The 23986-nt window shown below is 37.8% G+C and overlaps 1 protein-coding gene across 1 annotated transcript in view; it reads left to right on the top strand.

Moving 5' to 3' along the window:
* EFHC2 (EF-hand domain containing 2) overlaps positions 1 to 21432 on the top strand; it is a 56835-nt gene extending 35403 nt beyond the window's left edge. Inside the window, exons 10-15 of the mRNA XM_085048527.1 lie at positions 3412 to 3608; positions 7904 to 8037; positions 12192 to 12389; positions 12970 to 13062; positions 19416 to 19521; positions 21109 to 21432. Coding sequence (XP_084904653.1) covers positions 3412 to 3608; positions 7904 to 8037; positions 12192 to 12389; positions 12970 to 13062; positions 19416 to 19521; positions 21109 to 21204 — 824 coding nt within the window. The 3' untranslated portion in view covers positions 21205 to 21432. The remainder of the gene's footprint in view (positions 1 to 3411; positions 3609 to 7903; positions 8038 to 12191; positions 12390 to 12969; positions 13063 to 19415; positions 19522 to 21108) is intronic.
* The last annotated feature ends 2554 nt before the right edge of the window (positions 21433 to 23986 follow it).

A 23986-nucleotide genomic window follows, 5' to 3' on the forward strand; every position in this document is an offset into this window, starting at 1 on the left:
ACATTGTTCATTGCATGACAGTACTTCACAATATCCTTTGGGAGCTGCAAGTTTAATGGATTAGAACTTTTATTACATTTTAATTTGAAAATCTGACCTTTAAACATTTGCTTTTGTTGTGGATAACATACAGGAATGGTATTGTAATTGATGATAAATAGGGACAGGAAATATAAGACGTCAAGAATGAAAGACTAAATCCTTTGTTTTGCAAATCTGTGTTATGAAACCTATACAGCATCCATTGTATAGAAGCAGCTCATGAAAGCAAAACAGCTGTGACACTTTCTAACATACTTTATCATTAATCATGGAGTGCTGAGCATTTAAAGAGGGAAGATTGCCCTGGGCTGGAGTCTGGATGTGTGTTTGTGTATAAGACTGAACTGTACTCAAAGGGCCAGACTGACAGTGTTTAAGTGACAAATAAATGCTCTGTTACTTCTCAGTTCCTTGACCACATTTATCCTGTTGCTGGAGCTTGGTCTCCAAATGTTGTCAATGTTTAAATTCTTTTGGCCACTGTTGTCTGTTGTAGGCTGCCTCCAGCTGAGGATGTGAAGGGTTTTGTGATTTTCAAGCATCTTTTTATTTCCTTGAAGTGTCTTGTGCATGGATGGAAGGACACAGCAGTGGGAAGGATGTCAGGAAGTCATTCTGTAATTCAGAGAAATGGGGAAGCTTTGGTTAAGCATGGCCCTGTTGGAGAGATTAGAGTCTTTCTGTGAAGCCCACAAAACATCTTCAGCCACAGTTTCAGAGCAGTTAACATCCAGAAGTGCCTTTTGAATCCAAAGAGCCTCTGATGGCATCTCTGCTTGTACCCAACTATATTATGAGTGCACAAACAGGGATCTCACCCCCAGCTAAAATACAAGCAATTCTCTGGTGTTTTAAAACTGTGTAGAGTACCTGCTTAGGACTTTAATGGACATTCCCAGATAGTCCTGCTCCACTATAACATGAATATTTAGCACTTTTATGGCAGCAGTGTATTGTTATCAATATTTTTCTCACTTCCTGGCATCCAGTGGCCTGTAATTTATGGAACTTCTTTTGTTGCAGCTAAATACACACACACTTATGTATGCATGTAATATGTAATGCTGCTGTGAGGCTCAAGAGCAGCTCAGTTCTCCCCCAGTGAATGACACATTTGACTGGCATTCTTTATGTCTGGAGACATAAAGGGTGCTAAAGGTACAGCTACACTGTTATATTGAAGGAGTCCAGGGAACAGTTTGAATCTTGGACCCCAAACATGTGTACTGCCTGCTCAGTCACTTCTAATTCTGCACCATTCCAGCTAGACAAGGCCCCAGAGGGCCTGGGGTCCCTCCTGGAAGATGTTGAACTCCAAAAAACTCTCCTCCAAGGCAGTAAGGACAATGCTGCACCAGGTTTGGCTTGCTCAGCCCTTATCAGTCATCTAACACTATCCCAGGAGGGTTTGCACACTCAAAAATCCATCTTTTTTTCAATGTTAAGAATGAGAAGGCTTTGCAGAAGTCAGGTAAGAGAGGCTAAGGAAAAGGAATAAGGCATGCAAAATAGCAACCTGGCTATTCCTTTTGTGCACAGGTTCAGAGGGCTTTTTTTGCCTTTTTATTTACATGAAGTGGTACAAATTGGTAAGTAATGCTTCAGATCTCAATCCTGAGATGGAAATAATAAATTGCTCTTTTCTTGGTTCAACAACCTGAAGCTTTCAGAGAAGTACTTCACTCTAATATTAGTAACACTGAGAAACTATGAAATTCACAGGGCTGGACATCTTGAAGCACTTCTTGAGATGGGGATCAAAGCATGAGAACTTTGGCTCCCCATGAAGAAGATCACAACCCCTTTTTTACTCAGTGTAAGACCCAGCCAACAGCTGTACAAACACCTGCAAACTCTGATCTGATCTTAATGGAAGAGGGTCTTTGGTGGTGGTGTTTATTTTGTGGTTTGAGCCTGGCTTTTGTAGATTTCCATCAAAACTCCTTATCGGGTTTCAGTGTAAAATCTCTAACTTAATGAGATATTTTCAGTCATTTTTCTTTATACCACTTGTAATATATTAACATGTAACATTTGAAAAACCATTATGGGACAGAAGTAAGTTTCCTATAGAAGTGCACAATTGCAGAGAAATAGAGAGGCAAGAGTGAATTTCCACTCTTACAGAGACATATAAATACTAAAAACAGTTGCCAGGATTATATAACCTAAAAATTTCTTATTTGTTTTCATAGCTGGGTGAAAAGGAATGTGTTAACATTAGAGGCACATTAATGATTTGAATTGTTTTTTGATTCAAGAAAGGCCTGATGATTACCATAGTGGGGTTTTTTTGTCTTTTATGATAATAATAAAGCAGTTAAGATAGACATCTGATCCAAACTCTGTTTTAATAAGTAGTTTCTGTTTCACATTCATTTGTAATTTTGACTATAAAAGGCATTTGATTACACTGTTCATCAGCCTTTTACTGGACTTGCATCCCTACCTGATATTAGGGTGTCATTAAATGTTACTAAAGTAAGGTTTTAGCTTTTGGCTTGGAAGCTGAAATATCAACAGGATGCAAACCCCAGAGTTGTTGTAGGGCACATAATCCAGTGAAGTGAAACGTGGCAGAAGGTTTTCCAGAAAGCTTGGTACATGTAATGTAGTCCTGTGGTACACTAGAAGTTAAAACAGGAAAGTGAAATGTTCCTTTTAGCATTTTACCTACCCTTGAGTACCTCGTGCTGTTTCTAGTGACACAAATAAAATCATTACAATGTAAAAAGGAACTATGTGACATACCCACCTCACAAAGCAAAGAGCAGATCACAAACTGCATTGGCAGAACAGTGTGTGGAAGACAGCATCGTGTCACTCCTACGTTTTTGAAAAATTCAAAAGCCCTTTAAAAGAAGTTGGAATTACAGTACATCAGAATTCACAATCTTTGTAGGACAGCATTCTCTTAAGCTGTGGTTTTTATTTTCCTTTTTCTGCTTTGAGCAGTTTAAGGATAATTGCCTGCATTTTACTTTTTGGATCTTAGCTTTCTCAAGGGCCAGTTCCAAGGCTGGAGACAAGGTTATGGGAACGATTTGAAGAGGCACATTTCTGTCCCATTTTAAACAAAAGAAAACCAGGGAAGGTGTTTGGCAGGCATTCAAATGAGATGTGTCACAGAATGTGCACAATTTAACTGTTGCTGTGGACACTGGCAGAGACAGTCCTTTTAGCAATAAGAGGGAGGGTAATGTTCTGAGACAGGAAACTGGAGCACAAAATGTGGCATTTAAATACAAATCATCTGGTTTGGGGTATCTTTTTGTTGATGGCTTGGAGGTTTTTTGTGTATAAGTTTTTTTTTGGGTTTTTTTTTCCAAGTAAAGCTGTAATTAATTATTTTTAATTCTATTCCCATAGGGATAGCTGGTGGGAAGTTCCTGGAAAGAGGTCGCATTAAGAAGCCTGGGCAGGAACTCTTTAAGGTTGAGCTATCTGAATACTACAAGGCTCATGATCTGTTTATTGGAGCCAGAGTTTGTTTCCATGGCCACAACTTTATTTTGGTGGATGCTGATGAATACACGTTCAACTACATGGAGAAGCATGCAAATGAGGTGAAGCAGGCTCTTGTTATTTTCTATTATCTCTGAGGACTGTGATTTATCTATATATTTTTCATAACTATTTATATTCAGGTTCCTCACCCAAAGTTCACAGCCCAGTGCTCTCTGTCTAGCAATGGATTTAGGAGATGCCAGCTGGGAGTGCATGCAAGTCTGGCCACTCTTTACTGTCCATTCCCTTTTCCTTTCTCAGAATCCACTCAGACTGCACTAGGGGTTGTGACAAAGGATATCCCTGCCTGTTCCTTCTTGAGGCTGTTTATGAACCTCTTGTCCCTCAGCTGATCTAACCCTTGCTGAACCTACAGACACAGTCAGCTTCCACAAATTTCTGTGGCAGTAACTTGAAAAGGTCACTGCCTGCTATGAGAAACAAATATCTGATAAAAGAAGTATCTTTTATCTGTTCTAAACCAGCCTCCCACTAATTTCAATGCTAGTTCTAGTGTTCTGGGGTTTGGTGAAGATCCCCATGCACCTTATGCACCACTTTCATAAATTTGTAAATATAAGACATTCTTCTCCCTCAGCCTAGTCCTGCCCAGTTAAGAGTCTCACCTTTTTAGTCTGTCCTTGCAGAGTATCTGTGAGATGTGGAGACAGGAACAGTGCTCAGTACTCAAGGTGTGGACACATCTAATGAAATCTTACTGATGAGGCTGTTTTATGTCCTGATTTGATTTTCTGGGTTCATGCATACATTTCTGCCAAATGTTTCCCTTGTCATATTAGAAATTCATATCACAACCAGGAATTCAAGCTAACAGTTTGTACTGAGTTTCACTCTCTGCCTTCAGAGGGCAGAGCAACAATAAATTGAGAGCTGGGGTGCTTCTGCTGATTTATACTTTAGCAGAATGGTGCAATTTTTTGGTAAATTAATGTGGAGTAGCACCATCTGCCTTCCCTGGAACAACGAGGAAGATCTGCAAAATGCTTGTGGATGTAAAATGCTAAGGCTGCTAAATGCTTTCAGCTTTAAAATACAAAGCTCAAAGCTTAAAAATACAATCTATTATGTTTCCTTCCTGCTGAACTGTTTCTCCTCCTGGTAGAATCAAACCCACAGCTATTGTCCAAAATGTGGACCTCATCCTTAGATTGTAAATGTTCTTTGGAATGTTGTTTGCATTGATTGTCCTGGATGAAATGGATGAGACCCTTGTTTTCCAATGAATGATTGTATAGTATCAAAAAAAAAGCAAAATGGGAAGAGGCAACATTGAAAATACTTAATTAAAGTGAATTTTGAAAGGTTCTTCACACAATTAAGATTTTAATGCAGCTGATATGAAAAAGGTTGATTCTCCCAGTGGTAGTTGCTTCATTCCCATCCTTTGTCTAGAGCTCCAGAAGTTTGCCTCTGTTCATCAGGGGATCACATAACCAAATCACAACAACTTCAGCAATTATTATAGAAGATCAGAGCTGGAAGATTTTTTGGAAAAAGGAGAAATAATTTAAATATGTCTATTTGTTAGTTTTCTCTAAAATTAGAAAATTAATAATTTTCCTTCTGAATAGACAGAGGTTTCCTTTCAGCAGAATATATCAATATGTTTTCTGAAAACTGTTGAACAAAATCTGTATGGAATAGTTTTTAAATGAAAATTGACATTTTGACCACAGTTCTATAGGCATACGGTGATTTAGATGAAATTTTGATTGGTCATCATATTGCAGGTGGATATTAAAAATTTGTTTGATACCATCTAAGACATTTGGAAAGTTTTAATTTTCTGTTTCAAAATTATACTAATTACATTGTTTTTATGTTAAAGGGACAGAAAAATCACTGAGTCTTGTCATTTTGATTGCCACCTTTACTGAAAGTAACTTTAAGGACCTAGCTCAAAACTTTTCAGCACTTCTAGTTTGTTTTTTGGGTTTTTTTTTTAATTTGAGGGAAAAATATTTATTTGGAAAGTGTTGATTTGCTTGCAAAACAGAATGTGTGTTGTACACAGTCTTACTGGTATTATCCAGGTTTGGGGAAGACTGTTTCAAACAAGACATCACTGGAAGGGAATTCAGCATCTCTGAAACAGTCTCAATTGTTCTAACTTTGTGGCAGTACAAACATGAAAAAGGATTTTACTTCCATTGAATTCGGCATAATAACCTCTGACTTATGCAAGGCAATCAAACAAAACTAGACTGTGACTAGAGACATGTCAGCATTTACATGAGAAAGGGGAAAGAGGGTGAAATTATTGCCATGCTGCTCGGATACTCAATGCCTATGTTGGTGTTTGGAATATGCCGTTTAGAAAAAAAGATGTAAGTATAGCAGTTTTGATAATGTAGAGAAGACAGGTTTTTAAATACCCAGAACACTCTGTGCATCCTGAAATACTGAGTCATTTTGCTCAGTCTTTTCTCCCTGTTCCTTGCTTGATCAGCAGAAGGCCGTCTGCTTATGGCCCAAACAGAAACATCTTGGAGAGGGGCCTGGAAAAGTTGCAGTCTCTAAAACTCCTTGATTGCTGGTCCAGCTGCTCCAAACCACTGCCTTGCAGGGCATTGCCTGCCAGGGCTGCACCTGGGGTTTTGGCATAGGCAGAAGTTGTCTTGTCTAATTCTGAGAAAAACCTGCAAGCACTGATTAAACTTGGATCAATTTGTACTGCCCTGGCAGTGCCATAGGGACTTTAAATACCCCTTTCTAGAACACTTTAACTGATACAAAGCTGTAGACACACTTCAGCATAGTTGCAAGTGAAGTCCAATTTTTATGTCCTGGTCCTTAATACCAGTCATACCAAATTTCAAATAATTGCTCCTGGAAGAAATGGGAGAAAAGTATTTTCAGGCAGTTCATTGTGTTTTTTAAGTTAGGTAGAGCATGACAGATGTAAGGACATAGCAGATAATCATACTTGAAGTCACCCCCAATTTAATGACTAAATATTTCTCTGTTATATATTAAAAATCAGTATAGCAGATAAATCTTTGGTAGACCACTAACAAAATAACCTGAATATACATTGGAAGCCTTAGTACTTCCGTTCTGTTTAATCTGAATTCAAATTTATTTTAATGGTCTAGTTAGGAAGAAATAAATATTTATGCATTTTTAGACACAACAGGAACAAAAAAAAAATCCAATCTGCTTATTCTGAGTGTGTAAGACAATGTAGTCCAATATGAATGAGACTATTTGCTGGAATATTTCATTGGAGCCAATGGTGAAAAATTAGTTTTAACTTGGTGAAATTTATGACTTGAGAATTCAGTGAGGTGTACCAACATAAAATAAGGACCAAGTTATTAAATCTGTACTTTAAATGTTTCTACTTCTGCTCTAAAAATGCAATTTCAAGCAAAAGTGGATATTCTTCAATGTAGCTGGACTAAACTCTCTGAGAATTCGTGATCTGATGATTTTTGTTTAATTGTTTATATTCTTGATGGGAAGCAACTTTTTTTTTCAGTAGCAACCTCCCTTCCAAACTTAACAAAGTGATGATTAATGCAACTGAAATGAGGAAAGGAAAAACTAATAATAAACTAGTGTTCAGTATTGCCCTACACCTTGTTGACATGCATGGTGGGTTGCAGAGTTTTTTTCATAAGAGGGCTTGGATTGGAATGGTTTGGGGGTGGAAGGGACCTTTAAGATCATCTCATTCCATCCCCCCTGCATGGTCAGGGGCACTTGCCACTAGACCAAGTTGCTCAGAGCCCATTGCAGCCTGGCCTTGAACACTTCAGGGATGGAGCAGTCATCTTCTTTGGGCACTCTGAGCCAAGGCCTCACCACCCTCACAGGGATGAATTTCCTCTCAATACCTAATCTAACCCTACTTTCTTCCAGTTTGAAGCCATCCCCCCTTGTCCTGTCACTCCAGGCCCTTGTAAACAGTCTCTCTCCATCTTTCTTGTCAGCTCTCTTCAGATACTGAAAGACCACATTTAGGTGTCCCCAAAGCCTTCTCTTCTCCAGGCTGAACAATCCCAATTCTCTCAGCCTTTCCTCACAGCAGAGGTGCTCCATTCCCCTGATCACCTTGGTGTCTCCTCTGGACTCACTCCAGCAGTGCACACAGCTGGGGCACATCCAGCCCTCATCCATCAGCCCCCCAAGTCCTTCTCCCAGGGCTTCTCTCCATCTGTTTATCCCCCAGCCTGGACTGATACCAGGGATTGAGACCTAAGTGCAGCACCATGTACTTGGTCTTATTAAACCTCATGGGATTGCAGTTTCTCCAGCCTGGGCAGGTCTCTCTGGATGGTCTCCCATCCTTCAGGTCTTTATAATCTATATCTTACTTTCCTCTCTTAAGTTCCCTATGGCTGATTTTGGTGTGGTCCTCAACAAACTGAAGAACTTGACTGAATCTCGTGCCAAAGAAATCAGAAAGACATTTACTATGATTGACCCTGAGAATACCCATGTGATTGGGTATGACACCTTCAGGTAAGACAGTAGATTTGGAATTTTAATATTTAATATTTAATAAAGACACATTCCTCCAAAATGCATACAGCATGACTGGCTTTTGATGCTTTCTGCACATTGGCTGGCAAGTGGCATAGATTTGTTTAGCATTTACTTGGAGAATGTGTGTGAAAAAGAAAGTGAATCTGTGCTCCAGAAAAAAAATAAAAGTGATAGTTTCAGGTAAGATGAAAAGCACAGGTGACATCTGTCTACTTTTTATGGAGCTGACCCAGAGTGTTGTTAAAAAGGACACAAGTCAGCAGTATATATATATATATATGCTGAAAGATAAAGAAAAGTCATCCTGAGAGTCAAACAGTAGTTTTGAAATTCAAGTAGGAATGTTCACGTTGCCTTCTGGAAATGGTGTTTGGGTTTTGAATCATTCGGTAAAGAAGAAAGTCTTTACAGAACTATGATATTGAAATTATTAAGGCAGTGGTAAGCATGTTTAAAAAAAATTGGAAAGCAGTAGTGAGAACAGTAATTAATACTTGGATAATAATTTAAGCATAGGTAAAGGGAGCAGAAATCTGGATTCTGGCAATTATCATGATATGGCAATGGGCAGATGCATAGATACTTGAAAGAAGAGCTCATACTCAAATACAAGCTGATTTCAATTAATCCCACAGCCAGAATACTTGAGCATGAGAACTGTGTTGGGCACAGTACTGGTAAAGTTAATGGTGTGAAACAGAGGAGAAAACTTAGAAGCATTTGGTTTTCACAGAAGTAATACACTGTGTTTTTAGGAACTGTCATAATAACTAAGGCATTTAAGTAAATGTATATTGCCATGCCATCTCCATAGGAATGTTAAGGCAGAAGGCAGAAATTGCTTCTGAAATATCTCAGAAGAGAAATAGATCAGCAGATGTTTCTTCCAGCTATTCAAAATGAAAGTAGTGAGGAATTAAAATGATCTGGTACTCAGAAATTAAAAATAAGCGATTAAAATGTAGGATTTAAACTAAGAGAGTTTTTGGCAGCTTTTGGTCAAAACATTTCTGAACTCAGATATTTTACCCAGCAGAAGCAAGATTTTGAATTGCTAATTGCATTAAGAGGGACGATGTTATTACTTGAGTAGGAAGGGAGAAAATGGAAAGTTAATGTTTAATGAGAGCAAGTTTCTGGCACTTGGAAGAGAGTTTTAAGTTATGTACAAGGTAACTATTTAAAATTAAAAAAAATACAGTTTTAGTTCAAATTATGAAATAATTGTCTGCAAAACTTTGTGCATCCACTTAGAGCAGCTCAAAGATATGGAACATTTGCATGACAAAATTAGGGAAGCAACCTTTTAGAATGGATGGTAGTGCTTTTATATGGCAGGGAAAGGTTTTTATTTTATCCAAAAGAGACTCAGTTGGGTGTAAATTTAATCATGGACATAATCTGTGCAGCTGTGAACAGCTCAACTGTTTAATTTAGGACAGTGCTATTCAGTGACATGGAGGGAGATATGTCTGATCAAGTGGTATTGAGGGACTTGGTTTCAGCAACAAAAAATGCAGGAACCCTCTCCATGAGCAGGAAAGTTGGGGAAAATCAAGGTTTTCTTGGCCTCAGTGCTCACCTGGGCCTGTCTCAACACCCACTCATGGTCCCCATCCCTCCTGCCGGGGGAAGGAATGTTCACACTGCCGGAGAAAAAAATTGGCTTCTAAGGAACATTGAATATTTGTGCTCTAGAGTGATAGTAGGCTTTGTTTCTCTTGATTTGTATTACATCCAGTAATCTAAAGACTCTCTTCTTATTATTATCCGTGTATCTTATTTTAGAATGAGAGAAGCATTTTTAATGACAAAAATGAGAGCACTTCTTTACATCTATGAAAATGCCAAGGTGTTTTTATGCAAATAGAATTCTTTTCTTTCAGTTTCTTATTGTACATCAGTGTTTATTTTTAATCTGCCATGACATTTTATGATTATAACTAACAACAAATGATTATTTTTAGTACAGGCAATTATCTGTGTGACAGTTCCAATGATAATCCTCTTTTCTTATCTTAAATACAGCTGAAGCTTTACTGTGCTCTGAATTTGGCTGTTCAGACTTCTTCCTTTCTACCTATGCAATTTTATATGATCTGCATGTAAAATACATCTATAAGTATTATGTAGTGAAGAGAATTGTAGTTATACTATTTACTTCAACTGCTTTCAGAACCCAAATCTTCAGTACTTCATCCAGGAAATAAATATGTGATGTACACTGAAGCTATCATTAAAACTATTGAAAGCTTTTTAAAAAAGAGAATTAAAAACTGACTAAAACTTAGATGCTTGTGCATCTAAGCTCTATCCAGTGTGTTTTTTATCATAAGTTACTGGCAAGACTGTTTGCTGTTAGAGACAAAGAACCATGTGGGTCTAACAAAGATGCCTATCTTCAATTCAGCTTGAGAAGCAGCTCTCTTGAGCAGTTAATTATGACTTCTTCTTTCTGTAATAAATTCAGATTGCAATCTGTCTTATTCTTCTAGAACAAAAAAACAATTAAAAAAAAAAGTAAAACAAGAGATAGCTAAGCTGTGGGAACAATTATTGCAGCTTATTTTTTTTTTTTTCAGGGAGAATTTAGATGTCGTTCCGTTTGTGAGTCTTGCATCTCACTCATTAGTCCCTCACCATCACAAAAATATTCCTTAATTCCCCAGTGAAATCATTTTATCTGTGGGTTTTGGTGATTTGATTGTCACTGACTGGATTGAGAAAATAAAAGACTTTTAAAATCCTGACATTGGAAAAATCTGTGCCATGTATGGAAATCCAATCTGTGGAAATGTTCTGCTGGCTGATGTTATCTGCAGCCCCCAGTTCCGCCAGCACTGGAGTGCCAGGCTTATCAGGCAGCTTTGTCCTCTTTGTGTGTTACTGTAGGCAGCAGGAAAGAGACTCCAGCTTTGACTGCATCTCTGAATACTGCTGCAATATAAATAATAATATGCAGTAAGTGGAAGAATGGTACTGACAAGATAATGATAATAATAATAGATGGACCAGGTCTTGGTCATTCTGTTCATGTACTCTTAAATAAGGTTTGCTGCTGTCAACAACTTGTCACTTCCTTGTATTTATTTCCTGCAGCTGCAAATAAAGAATAATTCTGATTTATTTAATATGAAAAAAGAAGCAGTTGAATCAAAGTAGACACTCTACAGTATTTAACCTTTTTTAATAGCTGTGTAAGTGCAATCATATTACGTAAAGTAAAGCCTTCACTTGAACAGGACCACACGAGCCTCTGAGAGTATGAAAGAAAAAAATTCAGTTTCTTTTAAAAATTTTGCTAATTTGGAAGGCTCTGAAGTTTCTGTGCTTTCAGTTCCCATGTGGATGTTAAAGAGACCTTTCATCAGATTAATTTAACAATTTAAGTATCCTCCAGGCAGCCGTTTGAGTCTTGTGTCAGAACTTTGTGCATCACTACTAATTTCTTCCATTTGTTTTCAAGCATTGGTGTTTAGTCACAGTGATTCACTATCCTCCTGGGTATCACAAGGTACAGCACTAATTGCACAGCAATTATGGTGAAGTTTTTTCTTAGTGCAGTTTATCCAGAAGTATTATATATAATTAATCTAATTTTGACTGAGCCACATAGGCCTATGTTGATGCTTGCTGGAAAAAGTCCGGTTGGATGTGATTGCACCAGAGGCAGATGTTTGGGATCACAGAGGCAATGGAGTTAGACTAATCCAGATTTCCAAAAGGCCTTGTAACAGCTGAGGGAGCTGACACTGTCCCATCAAATGGATCTCAGGAACATTTCTTCTTCCTTGAGCTGGGCTGATTTGTCTGAGCAGCACACACAGGCTTGGGAGAGCACATCCCAGGCTCATCCCTGCACGGGATCTGATCCTCCACTTACAGTTTTCAAGTGTAAGCTGCTCTTGCTGCTGCCTCCTGTCTTACATTCTTGCCAGAGGGGCTTGTGATTTGGTAGAATTTTCTGTATGGCATCTCTGGTAAAACACTTCAGTCCTGGTTAGGATGTATTTTTTATGTGTAGCCACCAGCTGAGGAAATCTGGACATTCTTCCTCCCCCAAATTTAGTGATTATTAACTGGTTTTAACTTATTTACTTAACACTAATGTAGGTTGTTTTTGTGAGCAGAGAGTGGATAGTCAGTGTCGCCGGTGGAGCATTTTCAGAACATGAAATTATGACTCTTGGCCGTCACTATGGCATGAGAGATGAGAGACAAACAGACCTGCTCCTCATCCTTTCAGTGGCTCAAGAAAAACTAAAGAAAAACGCCTTTGAGTATTTTGAACACCTGGCTTCAGTATTTACATACAATGACCGAGAAAAGTAAGTTTCCTCTCTTTGTCCCAAGCTATTATTTCAGAAACTCTTCTTGTAAACTCACCTACTTTCTGTTTGTTGCTGAGCAAATGGCATATTTTGGCCAAAGAATATTATTTGTAATGTTAAGCCTGTCTCAGCACTTGACAGTAGAAAAGGACAGCCTTTTTGTCTGGTTTTCATTTTGTGTGGACTTTTTATTGTAGATGCTGTGCTGAACATTCTGTGACATCAGATATCTGTTCATGGGCAAAACATAGGATTTTAAATCAAAGAGGAGAAATAGTGATTTAAGGGGAAAAAAAGGAAAGTATTTGGATTCTTTATGTGACTCATTTGCCCTTTTTGTTCTTTGATGTCACAGATAAAGTATCACAGAGAATCACTGAGGATCTCACTATGAGAAAGGCTATGATGTGACCTTCAAGTTTCTCAGCTTTGTAATAGCAAAATTTCATAAAACTTTGTTTTCTTTACCTCTATTCTAATATTCTTCACATGTTTTCCTGTTCACAGAAACATTCACTTGAAGTAAACCTGGAAAATACCTAATGTATATTTCTACTTCTCTCTTTCTGATGTGCAGGTGTGGATTATTGCCTTATGAAACCTGCAGGACTATTTGCAAGTCCTTTAAGATGCCACTTCCTGATCATCTTCTAGAAACTGTTCTGACCAGGTAACTTAAGGGCAGATAGTATGACCTGCATGCACAGGTGCAACTCAATGCTAAATATCTACTGCAGACACAAATCTTTAGAATTTGTCATTTATCTAATATGAAAAATTTCACCATGCAGATTTTGTCCCTACACACATGCAGATTTTCCTATTTATAAAATATTTATAATCAACTGAGATGCATCCATCTTAACGACTTCTTTTTGCCTGACAAAGTAAATCATCTGGGGTTTGGCAGAATTCTGTTGAATTATTGTTTCCAGAATCAGTTACTGATACTTATCATTTTCAATAAGATTCACTTTTTTTGCTTTAGTTGTTCCTGGGTATAGATGCAAGGTAAAAACAATAATCTTATGAAAGAACATTGTGTGAGTTTCAAGGAACACACCAAGATAAATACAATGAAATGTCCTTATCAAGTAGACAGCATCAGTAGTAAATAAATTGGTTTGCTCCTCCTATTAATCTCACCTGAAACATATTTTATTGTAATTTTTAAAAAGGAAAAGGTGCGTCGGCATGGCTTCGGTTCTTTTCTGTAGTACATTTAGCTTTTTTGAGACAAATTGCTTTGCTAGCTGTATTAATGGGAATCAAAGTGGAAAGAACAACTATTCAGTGCACTTGTATTAAAGACTAGATTTCAGAGTAAGCTGTGGTGCTTTGAACACTCATATCTTGTTGAGTTTGGTTTTCCTGACCAGACTTTCTGGTAATAGGTTTAAATGCATACTTACATGTTTCTTCTTTCCCTTAAGGGAAATCCTTAAACGTTTTGTCTGTGCTTTCATTCTGTGTTAAAAACAGGAACAGGTCTTGTCTTCTGTCATGTTTAGATGCTTTCAGGTAGATGTACTTCTTGATTTCAGGAGGAGTTGCAAATTAGGTATCTGGGTTTAGTAAATAATGAAAAGACCTTTGTCAGGCAGAAAGGTGGAATCCATTTTAATAAAGCTTCTTCATACTACTGTTCATCACTTCTGACACTGAGTTATAAACTTCAGTCATCAGAAACATGACTGAATTTTAACAGTAATCTACAACTGATATTTTAGAACTCCCACCAAGCTGCCCAACACAATTGTTGGAGGACAATTGACATCCCATATTAGACAAGAGGTTCTTACAGATTCCACTTCTTAAGGGCTGAACTTGAATAGATGCACAACAAGGCACTGGAATTTGCCTTTATGTACTAACTAGTTCTGATAAGAAGCAGATAAGCCTGACACATCCTGGGCTCTAGAGACATGTTTATTGTTTGTGAATTTATACCAGGGAAAGCTTTTGTGCCCTGAACCTCTTCTCTCCTAAGGAGTCTAAGTGTAGGCAGTTAAAAAGAAAAAGCCCAGTACACTATAATAAGAATCAGAGATAAGCTTGGAACACAAGAAGGAGATCAAGGGCTGGATTTCACCCAATTTTATTAAGGTACCTACAACAGCTGGATGAGGTTTCAGCTGCTGTAGGTTCTTTCTGTGGGTGGTGGAGGAGAGAGTTACCTCCTCACCCTGTATGAGAGCTGCATTTCTAAATTACCATCCATTCTCCTTAATTTCTAAAGGGACTGAGGCTAGGCTGTGTTGCAGATTTCTGTATGAGAAAGGTAAATGAGAATGGTGTGAAGCTGTCCCTCAGAAATTGGTGTGGGAAGTGCTTCATTTGACAGAGAGCCTTTTGTAAGGCACTTCTAAGTTACAGCATCAGCTGCTTCAAAGGTGGCAGCTCAGGTGGTGTCACAGCACTGCAGGTAATGAGGAAGATTGTCACATTCTTAATAATGTGTGCACTTGGCACTGCCTGGTAGGTTTTTGTTTTATGAGGGTGCAGCATCAGGGAATGATTTTTTTTTTTTGAAGTCTATTTAATAGGACTTTATTTCCAGTAGTCTGTAAATCAGAGACGTGAATCATCTCCATGAGATTTGGACTTTCCTCTTCCTTCTGCTTCCTGTAGATTGCATCAACACTGAAGAATCATGAAACAGGCAGGTTTATTGTTAATGAAGAACAGTCTCATTCCTGGGGAATTTACAATTCAGTGTGGGCCAACTTTGTCAACAGTATTCTTTCCCTATTTTTTTTTTTAATGAGGAAGTGTGTAGTTTTTTGTCCACTGATATTTCTGGTGGTGGTGGTGGTTCTACTCTGTGTATCTGTATTTATGAAGGAAGAAAGTGGTACAATAAAAGTTGTTGGACTGATTCCCACAAAATCAGGGATCTATAGCTAATGCACTAGCTGGACCCTATTCAGCTATAAAATGATGCTGGACAGTGTGATCAGATAATAGTTGAAGGCTGAAGCTCTGTGTTTATTCAGCTTTGCTATCTGAGATTAGGTGGCAAAGACTTTCTCCAGGACTTAATAACTTTATTTTTCTATTTTGAAAGGTAGTATTCCTTAAGTATTTATTACTTACATTCATAAATCATACTGTAATGCTCTGTCACTTATTAAAAGCATGGGATGGGACTAGAAATTATTGTCTAATTTTGTGGTCACCTCCAAATGACCCAAGACTTTTTTACTGTACCATTCAGTTGCCAGGGAGTGCAGGGATAATTAGCACAAAAATTGTTGTTTCATGAGACCTTTTCATATTGTCTGCCCAGTGTAAATTTATATTTTCAATTGTGAGTGAAATAGTGGGATTTAGGTACCCAACAATGTGAATGTTTTTCCAATTTACCTGAGCTGGCATGTTAAAAATTATTTCCTTTTTCCATCAGCATTTTCTCACTTACTTTTTTAATCAAAGAACAATACAGAATTTAATCACATTGTATTAAGCAATACAGATGGTACACAGTTGTTTCTGCCAGAAAACTACAGTAGTCATTATAAACATGTCTTTAAATTTATGCAGGCATAATGAACAACTACAGTTTGTTTAATAAATGAATTTTGCCAAAGTGCTTAAGTAATGAGTTTAGGGGTTTGTTTTCTGTTATTTTTATTTACTGCAGTGCTAAATTGATGCTAACAAGGACTTAAAAAGAAGCAGTCCTTCCCCAGAGGATTTATAAACAGCTGGCAGATAAGGAAATAAAAAATGGAGAGAAGAAAGAATGGACGACAAGTTTACAAGCATTACATGTTGATTATTCTGTATTAGTTTAGTTGTTAATTGCAGCTCTCTATTTTTTTAATTATGCTTTAAAATTTCTGTTAAAAGCAGCTGTGTAGTTTTTCACCTCTCTGCACTGCTGGGGTGAGTCTGTTTGAAGGGTGCTTGTTGTTTTGAAAAGTGAATCCCTAGTCCCTCAGGTAGCAGTGCCTGATGGCTGTGAATAAATGTATTATAAATATAAATTAATAAAAATAAGATGGTGGCCATTATTATTTAATTTTGACTTGTGCTTGCTGGTTTAAATCTTTTCATATGAGCAGATCATGACAATTTAGGTGTACACCTGTGACAATTTAGTACCTGTAGAACTGTGTTGCACAGAGACTATTAAACAATCTGAAGAATCCCAGTATTTTCTCTAAGGTTAAAGCAGCAGATGCTTCTGCTCTATTATTATCAGATTAACTTCTGAATAAATGTTGTTTGAAATGAAGGAATTAAAAAGACTCTGCATGTACATTAAACTTTCACATAAGTCTTTGGGGTAACGATTTCTTGATGGGAAAGAAAAAAGTGTTGGTAAGTAATCTTCACTCACCAAAGCATCCTCAGGAATGATCATAATGGGATTTAACCAGATTTTTCACATATCTGGAGTATTTAATTATGAACGTATTTTTAGCAGCAGAAGTGTGCAATTATTTCTGTAATGATAAAGAAAATTAAAAGCTCGGCAAACTATGATAGAGATGGAGGAGTAATTTTCATAGTTTAAAATCACATGCATTGGTGAAGTAATGGGGAAAAACTGAAGAGAAGGGCAGTTTAAAGGTATCTTTGTTGCATCTTCTTGATAAGACAAATCTAATTTCCTTTCCTGAAGAGCACTGTCTGTCTCAGTATTATTAACTCCAGCCACCAAAATGTATGACATCTCTGTCCTAATAATGCACAAATTGATAACATCTCCCCAGTCCATCTGGGTGCTCTGTGCCAAATCTCTAGTGTGTGCTTTTAGTAGATTGATACACTAAGTCCCAGCAGTAAAAGGATCTAAAGGGTAGATTTTTATTTCTTTTTGGATTATTCTAGAATAGTATTTTAAGATGCTTTCTGTAGCTATTTAATTATAGGATTTGGGAATCCCATTTCATCTGCCCATGTTAAGATTTTTGGTTGTACTTAATTTCAATCCCATGTTGTCATCTCAGCTCACTAATGCTGTCACATCAAAGGACTTTTCTCCTTGTAAATGTTTGTCAAAAGCAGAAACAATGCTTTCATCAACTTTGGTGCCTCAACAGAAAGTTTAAGTAGTTACACACTTTCACTTGTTCTTTATTTAAATATCCTGCTTATACAGACCAGCATCTTGATGGTAGAATTAATCTTTTGACTTTTCATAATGAGCAAAAGGTAGCTATGTAATAGGAAAAGGAAAAATAATTTGTCCTGATAGTTCTGAAATTCCAGCCTGTGTGCCAGTGTTTTTTCCAAGAGGTATAAAATTTTTAATTGTCTTATTTTACTAATGCAAAACTTTTTTTCCCTATTGCCACCTGTAAATAATCCCCCTGAAACTACGAACCCCATGGAAGTGGGAATTATAATTCTCATGTATATTGGATATATTCCCCAAAAGTAAGGCCTTATGGAAATGTTAACTTGCGTGTGAACTATGATAAAAAAGCAAGCTGTCCAAGGAGGGTTTCTCATGGCAGTGGTTCAGGCTCCATTTAATTCTAGTTGCAGTAGCATTTTTTTCTGACTTTGCTTTCATCTTCAGCATAACTCACAGTACTTAACATTCCAGTTTATCACTGCTATCTCTGTTTATGGCTCCCAGTATATTTTATTATTATCTTTCCTGCTGACTATTAAATGAAAGGTGTTGGGGGAGGAGAAGGAAAGGATGAGTTGCAGTTTATTGCTGTTTAGTTTTGCCCCTAGATCTATTTCTCCTCCAGTATTGTTTTCCAAGTTTGTGCTGTAAATTCTCCTTAAAGTGCCTTCGTGCTTAATTTTTATCAGAACCCTCTGCAGTGACTGAAGGGTTTTGAGGCCCATGTTTTGTGCATTGCTATCTTATTAAGGACAAGGGAGAATGATTTCCTGAAATACTTATTTCCTGTGTATTAGTGTTTGTCTCACCAGGTGGCAGGGCAGAATAGTTTAACCTGGTGTCTCCCACCAGATAAGAGCTATCGAGTCTTGCTGGGTGTCTGTGTCTCTCCATGGATCCCAGGGAAGCACAGACACATCCAGGGTGTGGTTTTGTGCCCAAACTGGCTCTGTTTTGCAGGAGGATGGTGTTGGGTGAGACAGGTGTCCTTCAGAAGCTGTCAGAGCTGTAATTATCGCAGAGCTTGAAGGTATCTTTCAACATTTGGCTGGTGACACTGAAAGAACAGTGGTTCCCCAGGGCCTGAATCACCTCAGAGTCTTGCTGAATTGAGGACTTTTATTTCTGAAGCTGCTTCATCCAAATCAATGGCAGCAGGATGAAGTGGCTTATAAATCTGTTCCCTTGGGGCTTATTAGTGCAGGGTAAGGATTTTAGAAATCTGAGGGAGGGAAACAGCATTTTCCACATGTACCTCTAGACCTTAGCTGGCAGCATATATATCTTCATACATTTAGGGGGCAGCCACAACTGACACAAATTTATTTATTTATTTATCTATAGAATTAAGAATAGTGCCATCGACCTGTTACCTAATGATTTTAAAATCTGGCTATTATTTGGTACATTTGAGAGCTGTGTGTTTGTCAATTGCAAATTGATCCCAAGGTGTGTGCAAACAGCATTTTTGAAGAATTACTTATTTTCAGGAAATGATCATAGAAGTCAGGTAATAAAGCAGGTCAGTTGTGTTACAGCCCAGGTCTCTTGTATCATTCTGTTTCTTTTCTACACAAAGGAATCATACACTGATCATCCCAACTCTATGTTTCTCAAAAGCTGTGAGATCTGTGTTGGAAAAGGTTGGGCAATGCTTCAAAGCCAAAGTGAAAATAGTTTAAATTAAATAAACCTTAAAGAAGTTGAATTCTACTATAAGAGACAATATGAAGGTGTAAGAATATGGAAAGGAATGTATAATATAGAAGTTCATGACATTTTGTACTGTATTTTCACTCCTGCCAGTGTTTGGGAATAAAGTAGTATAACAATTATTATCCCAAAGGTAATGATTAGTATACTGTAGATAACATGATACAACTTTGTTAAAAATTCCCTTTAATCTTGGATTATTTTATGGATATTCTGCCTAGGTATGAAGATAACCAAAAGCAAGTAGACTATACACAGTTTCTGCGTGGGCTGAACTGGAGAGAGAATCAAGTCCGTGCTTTCGAGGAGGTAAAGGAGCCACCCAAGGTAAATCCAGTGCATCAATATAATTTCTCCAACTTTAACAAAAGTTTTTTAGCCAACACACACTACAACATTTTTTCATGTTTGTGGATTTTTGCCCGTTTTCTTCAAGTAATTATTTTTTAATAGGTTTAATAGGGAGGCTTAGGATGAAGCAGAGACGTCAAACAGGGATGAGGAGGTGCCTAATAGGTGTCACATCTCTGGGACATTTCATAGAAGGAACAAAAAAAAAAAGAGAAGGGGAAGCAGGTGTACTTATCCACGGACAATGGGAATACTGCTTCCCCCACAACTATCATTGTCCCATGTCAAATTATCTGTTCACTTGCTTAGGTAGTCAGAAAATACTTTAAGCTCCACTGACACATATGCAGAAAATAGCTCTGCATTTTGTGTAACTCCACAGAAACCTGTGCATAACACACCACATCTCTGGTGGGTGTGCACCAAGAGGAGAACTGATGGATCAGCTTTGTATATCTCCAGCATCCTACTTAGGGTAAATAAAAATGCAGTATCAACAAACTGCAGAGATTAATCTGATCTTGCGGTCTTGTGCTGAACGGAACATTTTAAAATAGAAGGTCCATAAGGCAATTATGCTGAATTTTAAATACTTTGTAGCAGATAAATCCAAAGGCCTTCTGCCAGCACGTCATTTTGTTGTTCTGGCCTGGCCAATGTGCTGTACAGGATGTGTTTGGTTGTGTTCAGACCATTTAGAAGCACAGCATTCCTTTAAATTCAAGTTCACTCATGGCATAGTTTAAACCAGTGTTCCTCAGGCTCCTGACTCCTCTCTCCTGCCTGACTTACCAGGACTTTCCTCTGTAGCATCTCAGACTGTTGGGGTCTAGTGAGGCTCAGGGCTGCTGCTTTGCTCTGCTTTCCATGCTTGTTTATTTTTCACTTTGTGAAGAATTTTTCTGTCTTGTACAGATAAAATCAAAGCCCTTTCACATGTTTTATACAGCAGTCCTGTGGATCAAGGCGTGCATTAGGCTTTGTTCAGGGGGTATTCTTTGTTTTTACAGATGAATTCTGTGCTTATGCTATAATTAAACATTTAATATTTAATATTTTAAGAGAGGTAACTACAAAATGGAAAAAATCAGAGATGGAAAAGGTTTTAAATCTTGTTCAACTTTAGAATTCAATAGTCATTCTATGCATGACTTACCATGAATTAATAGCAGTGTTTTGAGGCTACAGAACCTGTATTTGACAGAAAGATTTCAGCACCAGAGTCCTGCATCTTATTATTTTGTATGATTTTTGGTGTTGAGACATAGATGACTTTCAAAAATTTGAAGTATAAGCATTTTAAGAAGAAAATGTAGCATTATTTAATGAAAAATGTCTGCAAGAGGGCTAATGGTAGAAAATGTTTTTAATAAAATATTCTGTACCATTGATAAGAATGTGCATGTAGAAATCTTCTAAGAAGATGTGCTGTATAAAGATCCAATTTTTCACAGATTTGTCTGTGGTATTGAAGCATCTCATTCAGTCTTATGTTGACCAGTTTTTAATTATTCTTGTTTTTATTATTATATAGTAAGATATTCTCTGGGTTACTAATTTCAGAGGGAAGACATCTGGAACCAACTACCACGATCCCCTCCTGTGACTGGGATCAAATACCCTCCTCTTCTGGATGATCTGTTTGGCAAGGAAGAATAATCTCATCTGTGCAAGGCACTGATTTAAGATTAGTGCTTCAGCTCTGAAGATTACTTGGAGAGATAAAGAAAACATTTCTTATAAAGCAAGAAAAAGTCAGATATAGGTTTTATTGCATTTAATTTCTTGTTCCAACAGAGATGTATACTTGTGTATTTTTGGAACTCTTTCTAAGTCAACACCACTCTGTCATAGTTATATAGGCGTAATTAAAGCTATATCCTCCAATCTTGTGTCTGGTTATATGGAGAATTTGCAAGTATTGAGAAATCTTTGAGTCAAACAGAGCAAAATCTGATTGACCCTGCTTTGTTCTGCAAACAAACGTTGTTGGATGACCTCTTAAAATTGGGTCAGACTGTGTTAGCACAATAATGCAATTCCATTCACATTTCCTCCCTTGCTCTTCAGCTTATATCTGTATTTTTGCTCTATCCCCATGGTGATGTGTTGTGTCAAAGTTGGTTATTTTGTGGAGGAAACGCCAGCAAGGTTTTTGCACACTATAAAGCTGCTCTGGTATCAGAGATAATTACAGCCTTCCAAAGTAGCAGCAAATGTTTTGCAGGCACGGCATGGAAGCTGTCAGTTCTTGCTTTTTGTTTTAAATGTGACTCAGGTTAGTCCCACCCAGCTTTCCTTGGGTGGGACATGCATGGAGAGAAGGGCTTTCAGTGCAATTTCAGTGTGGAGTGTTCTTGCAGCAGAACTGTACTTGCCCTGTGAAAATTGATTGATGCCTTTCTCTTTCTCCATGGTTTATTAGAGTTGCTGTTAGCATTTTTGTATCTTTTTAAGCATATGCCAGCTCAAAGCCATGATTAGATCTGGATTTAATTCATGCTTTTGTGAGAGGAGTAATTGTCCCAGTTTGAAGAATGGGAGAGCTGAGATGAAGGTGGAGTTGACTCATCCATGAGATTCCACTGGGGAAGGGGAAGAGGTGTGAGCCACTGCACCTCTGCTGGTGCCTGGGAAGACTAAGAACCCTCCATTTTCTGTAATCTGAAATTACAGTTTTGGGCAGGAATTGTTTGATTTAGAAAGATGAGAATTCAATGTATCTAAATCCCAAACTGAGAGAAAGACTATAGTAATTTTTTGAAAATTTGGGATCCCTCTTACAATTATGATTCTGTATAGAAATACATTCCTACACTTTTGCATGATAATGTAAATGAAATTGTTATTATTATTGTACCATATGGAAAAATATGAAGCTTTTGGCAGCTCTTTGCCTTTTTTGCAGCTAAAAAGGTCTTGAGACACGGCATGATTATGTGTGTTGCTGAAAAGGGGGTGGCAATAAAATGGGCAAGGAAGTGTCTGTGTCCAGAGGCTGAAAAAGACAAAGACTAAAACCTAAAATGCTCCAAGTTGTAGACAAGACCATGAATTGCTTTTTGATCCAAAAGAGGAGAATGGTTCTTTACATGACAAGAAATGTCTGACCACAGGGACAGTGTCAGGAATCCGAAACAACAACTTGTGTTTGAAGCCATCTTGGTGATTTTTATAACATGCCACCAAGACTGAGATTGATTCTAAATGAATGCAGTTCCTTGTAAATTTTTAATGTTCCCAAGACTTCAGAACAATTTGTTTCAGTTGTGGAAATCTTGTCCAGCTGAGAGTTCCCAAGAAAGGGTCTTAACATTTAGAACCTCACAAGTGGCTTTTAGAAAAGACAAATTCACTTTAGTTTGTTTCCCTTTATGTGTATGACACAAGAAGAGTCTTTTTTTAGGAAAACAATGGTTCAAGAAATATAATTTTTTAGAATTTCGGGTGGAACCATGTGCATAGGTCTAGTCAGTCATGGTCTGATCTGGTCTGATCATGGTCAAGAAAGGTGACTGCAAACTGGAACCAGTGCAGAGAAGAGCTAGAAGGGTGACCAAGAGAATGGAGATGAGAAAGGTGACTAAAGGAGCATGACTTATTTAGTGAAATAAAATGAAGGCTTAGATTGAATATCACTGCTCTCTGTAAATATATTGTTGCCAGGTGTGGAAAATAATCTGGTTCAGGTAAGAACAGTGGTAATCTTAAGGAAAATGTGAGTATAATTTGCCATTAATAAATTAAAACTGGACAACAAAAGGTGGTTTCTCACTTCTAAAGCAACAAGGGTCTCAAACAGCCTTCCAAGACTGATGTACTCAGTTTTAAGGTTGAGATGGGTTCATCTGATGATGGTAATTCTAGGATGTTTATTAATACCATTCTAAATTATTAGTCTCACTTCAGGTTTTCCCTTTTTCCCATGCATCTTGCATAACCCTGACAAACACAAAACAATCTCCTAGGAGAAGGCAGACAGAGCCTGAAAAATATTTTCATTGCTTGTCACTGCGCTCACAGCGTGCCATACACTGTGGCCTGACATGTTATAAACACTTTTCACCAGGTTTTCTCTCTTACAAGCAGCAGTGCTTCCAGAATGGAAAGCCCTGACCAGTGAGCAGCCCAATAATCCCCTTTGTATAATGTGACTTACAGCATATGCTGCCCAGAATATTTCAACCTCTCCTCTAATCCTGCCACCAGCTTCTTCTCTCTTTTCACATTGCTGCTGAGGGGCCTGAATGAAGACAATAGCACAGGGTTATGTTTCAAGGTGGCAGGAGGCCACGGCTTCAAGCACGCCTGGCACAGAGGGAAAAGCAGCCCCCAGTTGCCATTAATCTCAGCCCTGGATCTCTGCAGGGCAGCCAAGGGTATCTCCTTTCCACAAGTATCTGCGCTGTCCCGGCAGGAGCAGAGGGATTCACGTTACAGC

Source organism: Lichenostomus cassidix, chromosome 1 (assembly GCF_008360975.1).
Source record: "Lichenostomus cassidix isolate B80296 chromosome 1, HeHo_3.0, whole genome shotgun sequence".
Lineage (NCBI taxonomy): Eukaryota > Metazoa > Chordata > Aves > Passeriformes > Meliphagidae > Lichenostomus > Lichenostomus cassidix.